Raw genomic sequence first — 9,640 nt, 5'->3', positions numbered from 1 at the left:
TCAGGGGAGCGTGTAAGGGAAGAAGCATTCCATTGCGCGCCTTATTTGTCTACGTTCTTTTAGGGATGAGGAGAGGAGGTTCTATGATAGGATCTCCCTCGGTTTTTCTAAGACACGAATCAAATGGTAGAAGATTTCTCTTTATCCTTCCCCTTAATCAAAAGATACCTACATTACATCTAACTGTAAGAAGAGAAATCTCCCATCATTTGCCTTTGGTTTTAGATACATATGTACACAATAAATAACATTTGTAATAATTGTAATTAGTACTGAAGTTTATAGAAATTCTATCGAATTAGTCGCAAGTACGACAGCATCTTCTTCTGAATGCCGGAACATTACAATACCGTTTCAAGCTTGGTATAGAACAGAATCGACTCTCTTCTGACCAGCAACGATATGGAAATTCGATGGCTCTAGTTATATGATTTGTACAGGAACGAATTTCTGTTTTAATAGTTGGTCCATCGCAGGTGTAAAACGATTCGTTCTCCGGAGGAATGCATCGAGCTATTCGGGACTTTATGCCTTTTCCATTGTTATTCGAACACTGTAAAGGAAAATAATGTTATATAATGGTACAATATTTTTATAATATCAAACTTAATATTTTTTTACCGAAGACCATTCTGTAAAAACCCAACGTCCTGGGCACGGAATTCTATTGCATTCTCTAGTATTCGTGGGCATGGACGTGGTTTGGCATACCGATGGTTGCACCATCGTTCTGTAAACTTCTAATTCATTATCTTTATTAACTTCGGTCCCGCTAAAGTCCGAATGAACGCAATAAAGTTGACGCAATTGCATGCCATAGCTTCCACACGTGGTTGAACACCCCTCCCATGGACCTGGTAGCCATTTAAAGGTACAGCTGTAATATGTAAAAAGTATGTAACGAAAAATAATCTTTGAACCATACATGTTGATCGAGAGCACCGAACTATACCTGAAACCGTTGCATTTTTCTATTTCTTGACTCGGTTTAGTCATTAACGGGCACTTTCTTCGCGATACTATTTTCCCAGTTTGCTCATCCTTGCAAACTATGATCTTGTGACGCGTTCCATTGCCACAACTCGTCGAACAGAAGCTCCAGCCTCCAAACAACCATTTATATCTGTTTTTCGAATTCCGTTTATCACGGTTTATAAAATATTCTAAAGAGGCTGTGACCGAGGCTGTTTGCTCTGTTACGCTTTGCGGTGTTACAAGCTGTAAGAAGAATAATTCAATAAAAAATCTTAAATAGGTCGCTTATATACGATGATTGAACTTATCTATTTTTAAATTATTACCAAAATCACCACATCTTCAAAAGTAGTGCCATCAACCCGTACAGAATACGTATTATCGTCGCGCCTCTGAATTCGAAAAGCAGCACCCTGTGCTATTATTAAATCTTTCTTCCGGAACGTCAAGTGTTTCTGAATGTTCCGCCTTCTTCGTCCATCTCCTATTATAATTGTTAAGTTATTTGGATTGAAAAACGAAGAAGGTAGTATCGTCACGTTCAAGGACAGATTATAAGCCTCACGTGGTATTATAGCGAGGCGTGTCACTTCTGCAAAAATAACAATAACATCTTAAGAATATCAAACAAAGTTGCGAAATCTCATTTCTTAAATGGAACGAAGTTCTCTGATATTTTTATCCTTTAATCTAATTAAGAGCGTTCTTCGAACTGCTATCCAACTTTGAGGAGAACTTCTAGCAATTGAATTTTGAACGACTAGACTGACCTCGTCGAAGTTTCCTCTGAAACTTGCTCATTACACTCTCGCAGTTCGAATGGTCCCCGTCGCACACTCCGCATACGTCGAAGACTTTCTTGGATCCTAAGACGTTGTCACATCCCATCTGATGGCACTCGCCCTGTGAAGTAAAATTTATTTCTGCGTTAATTGCAACGAAGCAAACGAAGCTCCGCTATTAAACGACTGATCGGGATTTTTGTTAATTTTTAATTGAAAATCTAGATTATCAATTTTGATCATTAATAAGTGGTTGGACCATTGATAATTTTTGATATTTATAAATTTATTATATAAAAATTATATAAAATTTATAGAATAAAATCAGAGATCGGTGGTGTCCTGGAGGAATGGTCAGAGAAACCGATACCCATGTTAAGTTTATGAGAGAAATCGGAATTACGCTATCGCGCGAGCTTTGAATTCGTAAATTAAAACTCGGGTTGTTTTGTTTTCCTTTGATCGACTTTTGAATCACTAGTTAGTAATTAATTCGTGTTGCACCATCGGTAGTATCGCTCCTGTTACCTGAATGCATATATCAGTCGACCCGTAAGAGCATGGTGTACCATCAATTAGATTTCTTCTAGTGTCAAATATCTCCCCGGTTTCTCTGCTTCTACAAATCAACCGGCATTTGAAATTCTCTTGCTCGGATTCATAGGGTAGCCAAGTGACGTTGTATTTTGATAAAATTCCTTCAAGAAGTAGAGTGTCGGTGAGTTTGGAACATTGTTGAGCTCTGAGGTCAACTGGTATCAAGCATTTCGGTAAGTCGCATAGTTTGCAATCGTCAGTGGGTCCTGAACAATACTTCCCGCCGTGGATCGGGCTAGAAAGAATGAAAATTTATTTAAGAATACATTTATACTCGTCGTGGGATATTGCTAGAAAAATACTAACAGCGGTTTGTTACATTTTCGTGTTCGACATTGCACACCTATTCCGCATGTCCTTGAACATTTTCCCCAGTCGCTCCATGCGCTCCAACCTCCGTCTCTAGGTTTATTTAAAACTATTCCTAAGTCCAAGTTTCTTCTATTCGACTGACATCGTCCGTTTATGCACCACTGAAATGATTGCGTTTAAAGGTGGTATTTAAATATTGTCTATTATTTGTTTCTTAGATTTACCTTCGACACTCCGCACACCGTTCCTTCTAATGGCGGTCCTTTCTTGGTTTTGCAAGTTTCAGAAATATTACTATTGCCACACCATAGACGGGAACACGGCTCCGTAACGTCGAAAGTTTTGCAGTATTCGTAGCTGAATTAAAAAGTGGAAACAACGTAAGTGGTAGATGCTAATTATGTACCATTTTTAAATTTAGGAGTCAAGTTTGAAAATAGCGCCGGCCCTGGGCCTAGGACTAGGCGGCTGCCTAGGGCCCCCGAAGGTCCAGAGCCCCCATAAGACGATTTTGCGTCTAAGAATGCAAGAAGAGTAATGTTCACTTGAATATTAATCGATGTAAATTTACCTTGACCGGTGAAACTAATGAAACCGAAAAAATTAACTCTGTTATAATATAAACACTTTTAGCATTCTATTGGCGCGCTTTTTTGCAAAATGGCGTCATCTAGTTTTAATAAGGAGAACTAGAAAGCGACGTATTTTTTGCGCTTCCTATCGGCGAAATAAAAAGAGTTTATTTTTGAACATGACACTAGATGGCGTCACGTGCTCACGGAACGTGGAAGCGCTCAGCGACGCCACGGGAAACTTTATTTAAAAAACAGGATTTCCGGTTTTGTTAGTTTCACTGTTCACGGATTCTTCTTGCAGCTCGTGTAAAAAGGTATAAAACTTGTACAATATTAAGCTAATTATCCTACCCTTCTCCGAATTCAATACGACACTGTTCGTCCATCGAGAAAGTTCCAGTTTCACGAAACGCAGCTTTCAACTGCTTAGAGCCTTCGTATTTCGGTTTATTCGACAAGCAAGATCTGCGTCTGCAAACACCTATTTTAAGAGTATGTAATTCTAAGAGTATACACACGAATGAAACCCTTCTTCTCACCTCACCCTTCGATGGAACTCGTTCTTCGAACAGGTCGACCAGTAGAAGTGATGAAACGTCGCAGCAACCATAGGTGCCATCACGCTTCCTTGAGAGCTTTCTTCTTTGCAAGCATTTCCGTTAGACTCATCCCCGTCATGCGTCAAACCTAGGCTACGGGAACACATACGTAAATCGTTGAAGCGAGATGAAGGTAAGTAATAACGTTTACAGGGCCGGCCCTAGGCATACTAGGTGGCTGCCTAGGGCCCCCCAAGGTCCGGGGCCCCCATAAGACGATTTTGTATCTAAGAATGCAAGAATGTTTACTTGAATATTAATCGATGTAAATGCAAATCTAAATTAGTTATACAAGCTTTAATCTTAATTTTATAAATTTTATTTGAGCTACTTTTTTTTTATAATTGGAGCCCCGAAATCTCAGGGGCGGCCCTGAATGTTTAACAAGTTAACGCTATACATAATATGCAACACTCACATATGTGCAATTTCGTGTGCAATAATAAAGGCGCTGGTCAAACCCTCGTCCCGATTTAAGGCACAGGATCTGGCAGGATCGCATACTCCTGATACAGGCGCATATCCGGAAGGACCTCCGATATCTAAACGCGTTAACCATACTGCAACGTCGTGACGTATGTCTGTAGAAGACAACATTTTTTTGTTCCACCTGTTCACGTTTTCGAGAGACCTTCTGGCATCACCGCGGCAAACCTGGTAACAAAAATCATTTTTAATTAATTTCTTTTTTTTAACGTTTCACGTAGGTAAGAAAAGAAAGATAGATTGGAAAATGAATTTTGAATTGCTTACCCTACCGTCTCTTTTCTCGGTATACAAAATCATTCGTACAATCACTAGAATCATGTTAGACTCGAGAGATGGATCCATATAGATTGCACTGACCTTGAACAGTTATGTAACCTTCTAATCAAGAATATTAATGAATAATTTTGTATAATACCTACAATGTTTAAAAGTGCCATGATATATTGTTGCACTCGAACCCCATGAAAATCAGTGACTGAGTAATCAGCAGCTATTCCAAGTTCTAGCCACCGTGGTGGTAATGATTTGTTAACAGTTTTTTTCTCTTAAAAAAAAAAGAATGAATACTATTTTAGTTGATTAGATTAAATAGATTTAATTATTAGATTTAAGTTTTATCCGGCGGACCATGGAGAGAGACTCAGTTTCAAATATGTTAAACTCTGTCGTTTAAAAATGAATGATATCAAATTATAATTTCCTATTATATTTACTCGACGTGCTTCTGTGCCACGTTGACCCGGAAAAGTAATCAATCTCTTCAGCATCTGCATCAACAGTCAACTGTTCCATTATCGTATCATTATACTCTGACGATACATTATCGTTCTCATCATAGAGTATCAATCTTTCAGCCTCCGGATATTCATTATCGAACACATCTCCAGATAAATTATAAAACTCTTGGTTGTAACGATCCGCAGAGTGCCGTCTCTTTCTCTCCTTAACTTCGGATCTTTCTAAAAACGAATCCCTAATTTTAATTGCTTTGAACGAATTGAAAACTTCACACTAAATGAATGCAAGTATCACCTCCTCGTCTCAAGGAAACGATATTAGGATCATCCTTAGAGGACCACCATCCAGTCTGTTCCGATCGGTACATAACATGTTGTCCGTTGTTTAAAGGTTGGACGAAAAACGATTTTCTATCGATCATCATCAGAGCATACACATCCTGCTCGCAAAGTGTCACCACTGCTAACGAACTCTTATCGCCTTCCAGGTTACCTTGTCGAAGATTACAGTTCCCTTGGACAGCTTGGCTCGTTGGATCCATTTTATTCGAGTGGACCCAATCCACCGTGAAATTGGACGAAAGTATCAGTCGGTCGCTAGAAATGGTCCTCAATGTCCAGTTGTTAATCTCGAGAAAGACAGGCTCCTCTACGTGATCCGCGGTGGATCTTCTGTTCCTCAACTTTCCATTAGGGATTATCCTCGGATAGACGATCTCGTATTCTTGCAAACTTTGCAGAAAATCACTCATTCTCGATTTAGTCGCGATCGTGCCGAGCAACCACATGGTCAAGAGAAAACTCGGAAGTTTCGATTGCGTCATCGCTGGTCGGTTTTAATGAAATTTCAACGGGATTTTCTGAACTGATGTTCGAAACTCGACGAACATACTCGTTTGCCTTCGAATGTAATTATCGCTACCGTCACAATTCTATATTCGACCGATTCAATTTCGTCGGTTCATTTCGTTAGAAGGAACTTTACCATGGTAGCTTTGAGGGTACCATACGATCTCTATCCCTCGCGGTTACATGTTTCTCTGAGTATGATAATTATCGGGGTGTTGGATGTTAAGTTGTGAAAATGAAGTAACAGTTATGGTAACGTTTTTACTGTGACGGTAAACTTGTTAACGATGGAGCAGCAAGTTAATCGCGAAAAATGGAACGAGCGATAAGCGTTGTCGCGACATTTCGCACGCCTCTGTACGTGTCAATGAACGCGAATTTCAAACGCACGTGTTCGCGCGATATATCTGAAATTTGGGAATTTGAAAACTTTTAAAATTTCTAAATTTGAAACTTTGCAGTTGTGAAATTCTTGAAGTTAGGAATTTAAAAATTTGGGAATCTCGCACAACTGGTGTTCAAATTTGCATTCGTTCCCACATTGTTGAACAATTTCCACGTCGATATCGCAAAATGTCACGAATTCGAAACGGTTTGTTTAAAGCGGGCACAACGCGAAGAGGTTTAGAGCGTGTTTGCCACGCGAGAACGAAGAAACACAGCACTAAACTCACTGAAACGCACGCTAGCACGCGAGTGAACCGGCCAATTGTGAGCAAAAGTAAAGCACGAACTCGTGGCTTGAAAAAGCCCCAACGCTTGCCGCCCACTGAAGTTCTAATAATGGCAACTTTATGTGGCATCACCGGGGATGCCTTGCGAACGCATTGTTCGTAAGTACGGCGTTAACGAGAGCCGAGGATCTCTTCTTTCCTATTGGAATTCCACGATTCTCTTTGACCGTGAACTCCTAATTAATCTGATAACGGAGAATTAAATCTGATCCAGCAGCTTCTCGTCGGATGAAAGAAATACGAGGGGAATCGGACGAGGTAAACTGTAAATGGAGTAACTTTGTTCCCTATGAAATCGTGTTAGACAGATGCATAGCAAATGGCCATTTACCAAAAGTACATTTTCTGACATGATTTTATGACATAAAAGCGAGGAAAAGTCATTTAAAACTTGACGTTTGATGAAAATTATTAATCCACGGATGGCGGACCATGGAGAGAGACCCAGGCTCCGCTGTTAAAGGGTTAAATAAACCATAGGTTAATTGCTTGCTAATTACAGGAAACAATTCAGTACAAATTATGCAATTTTCATAGAAATATCTTTGAAGTGAAAAACAACTATAAGGTCGTGAGATCGAGGACATTCAATTGACGTTCTATCGAACCATTATAGACTTCTACGAATATGTAACTTTGAAAGAGGGATCTAGATTGCAGCTTCTGTGTGTATTGTTAAGAAGTGAAATTCAAGGGTTAATATTTGTCGGTACAATTTATTAATATAAAGAAATTAAAGTAAACGTATTTCCACAATGTTGTTAAATAGAATGCTTGTCTGTAAGGCAAACGCTTCCATTTAATATTGTGTAACTACATATGCGGGTTAATTGAGCACAGCTGTAAATCAACAGTTGAAACTACGTAACATCGAATACACTTGATCCTATATAAACTGGATACGTGGTATACATTCCCGGTTTGACATTAATATTCCTTCGATAAATCGAACGACACATGATTGGAGTAATATTTTTATTTTCAAAAAACAAATATCACATTTTTACAAAATTAAATTAACGTCTCCATAGATAATACACGAAACGTTCTCTTACTTATAGATATGTTACAATTTATACGTTACAACGAGATGCAAGTACAAAGGATAAATTACATATGAATGGAAAAGCGTTGGAATTCGATGAATGAAATTTCGAAATCGAAAGAGAAACTGAATTATTTACAAGGTAGATAGTTTATTTACAATATCACGAGGGATACATGATGATTGTTAAAGTGATCTGCAATATAAGAGCTAGAAATAGATCTATACCTTTCATTGTTAAATCATTGCTCGCGCCAGTACCGACGTTACAGAACGATTGTTCGCAACAAGTAGTGCAAGCGGACAGTTTTGTCCGTTCGCCGATCACTATGCAACCAGGTTCGCATTTGCTGGTACAGTTCCTTTCCATCGACCAAGTTTGAGGACTTGAAGTAGAATCTTCAGTACTGGTGGTGTATGAAAATCGTTTCACCTACGAAAAGGAAATCGTGTCGCTTTCGCTAAGTGTGATTCTTCGATTGCTTTATTTAATTATTCGTGATTCGACTGTTTTTATGGCAATAGAAGGGTTAATTTATCAAGAAAAATTTTAATCGTTGAATGATTTTACCATGCAGGTCCTTTTGTCACCAGTGCACTTGTGCTCGAAAGCGGTGTAATTTCCGGTCAGATTGGAACATCTCTCCCCATCTTCCATCGTGTCGCACTGATAACACCATAGATCGTTCACTCGTTCCGCAGCTGCATGAGTCCGATGTTCCGTTGATAATAGCTGCCCTGATAATTGCATTGAAATTTTCTCAATGAAATTTAAAAATACGAATTCCTTTGTATTTTTCAATTCTGACATTGCTGGTGATCGAATTCGATATTATTGATAAAGTACCTCGATCAAGACTTGATTTAAAATTTTCCAAAGAAGCCGGTAAAAACATCAGAATTCTAGATTAAAAATCAAGTAGACATACACAAGAATCATTAAAGGACCTAGGATAAGTTTTCAACAGGTATTTTTACCACTACTACACATCAATGAAATATAATTTCTTCAAATTTCCTAAGAACTAAAGCAACATCATAAGGATATTTCATTCAGAATATTACTGTATACTGAGAAGAAAGAAAACGAATCATATTACTTAATTAATTTCGATTACCAACAATATATTTACCAGTTGTGTGATGTTCATTCGAAAAAAATGATCAAAGAAAGTGAGTAGAATTTTCCTAAAATATATACTTGAATGAAAGAAGAATGGAAAACGGCAGCTTACCATTGGCGAGCGTGATACTCGCGAGGAACAGGAAGCACGTGACAATGGCACATGTGTCGCCGGTCATGTTCACCAAGATCACTCTTCCGACTTGGAGAATTAATCGTCACCTTTAGCTTTCCCGAATCCCGACAGCATCGTCGTAAATACCAGTTGATGGTCTGGTGAACAGAGAGAAACGCGACACGGGAAGATGTTGGATAACGTTGCCGTGATAAACCGCCATGTTGCAGATAGCGGAGTCTGCGCCAGACCGTCGTCTGCTCTAGAAACCTCGAAACCCGTGGAAAAATCAATATCCATGGCGGTCGAAAGGTCCTGTCCCTTTAGCGGGAACGGAGTTTGACGTCAAACTTTCTGCGCATCCGCGTCACTTCCAGGAAACAGAAAGTTCAGCGTCGCGGAATCGATGATTCGCCACCAGTTAAATCCTACTTATGCCGAATGCAATTTCTGACCCACCAGCGTTTTGTCCATACCGATAACTGTGATCGATCTAGAAACGATCGAGGGAATGATCGTTAACCCTGGATTGCCGGAGCGAGTCAATTTGACTTATTTTTATACGAAGATTTAAATAATTTTTTTTTAAAACATATGTTACTTTTTAATAGAATTATAAAATGTATACAAATACTAATTCCTTACCCTCCCACTTCTTAGTTTCAAAAATCCATTTTGACGGACCTATTTGTCCGGCAATTTAGAGTT

The 9,640-nt window shown here is 38.9% G+C and overlaps 2 protein-coding genes across 4 annotated transcripts; both read right to left on the bottom strand.

Moving 5' to 3' along the window:
- Nucleotides 1-28: 28 nt before the first annotated feature.
- On the bottom strand, nt 29-6,599 carry LOC117607337 (A disintegrin and metalloproteinase with thrombospondin motifs 3). 2 transcript variants are annotated; one of them, XM_076692063.1, is made up of 16 exons: nt 5,560-5,690; nt 5,362-5,477; nt 5,043-5,288; nt 4,749-4,873; nt 4,594-4,686; nt 4,259-4,494; nt 3,781-3,933; nt 3,593-3,712; nt 2,891-3,023; nt 2,661-2,827; nt 2,286-2,589; nt 1,746-1,878; nt 1,302-1,567; nt 953-1,218; nt 622-877; nt 36-553 (listed from the first exon to the last, which is right to left on the bottom strand). In XM_076692063.1, exons 2-16 carry the CDS (start codon nt 5,432-5,434, stop codon nt 299-301), a joined length of 2,826 nt encoding a protein of 941 aa, XP_076548178.1. In that variant the 5' UTR covers nt 5,435-5,477; nt 5,560-5,690; the 3' UTR covers nt 36-298. The 2 variants fall into 2 exon arrangements, with proteins under 2 accessions (XP_034186806.2, XP_076548178.1); XM_034330915.2 differs by having other exon boundaries at nt 29-553; nt 5,362-6,599.
- Nucleotides 6,600-7,688: 1,089 nt separating this feature from the next.
- LOC117607348 (uncharacterized) lies at nt 7,689-9,069 on the bottom strand. 2 transcript variants are annotated; one of them, XM_034330952.2, is made up of 3 exons: nt 8,930-9,069; nt 8,266-8,432; nt 7,689-8,127 (listed from the first exon to the last, which is right to left on the bottom strand). In XM_034330952.2, the coding sequence occupies exons 1-3, from the start codon at nt 8,994-8,996 to the stop codon at nt 7,858-7,860; spliced, it is 504 nt and encodes a 167-aa protein (XP_034186843.1). In that variant the 5' UTR covers nt 8,997-9,069; the 3' UTR covers nt 7,689-7,857. The 2 variants fall into 2 exon arrangements, with proteins under 2 accessions (XP_034186843.1, XP_034186842.1); XM_034330951.2 differs by lacking the exon at nt 8,930-9,069 and having other exon boundaries at nt 7,777-8,127; nt 8,266-8,505.
- Between the last annotated feature and the right edge of the window lie 571 nt (nt 9,070-9,640).

The sequence above is a fragment of the Osmia lignaria genome, chromosome 14, assembly GCF_051020975.1.
Source record: "Osmia lignaria lignaria isolate PbOS001 chromosome 14, iyOsmLign1, whole genome shotgun sequence".
In the NCBI taxonomy this organism is placed as follows: domain Eukaryota; kingdom Metazoa; phylum Arthropoda; class Insecta; order Hymenoptera; family Megachilidae; genus Osmia; species Osmia lignaria.
This window is presented reverse-complemented; position numbering and strand designations above follow the sequence as displayed.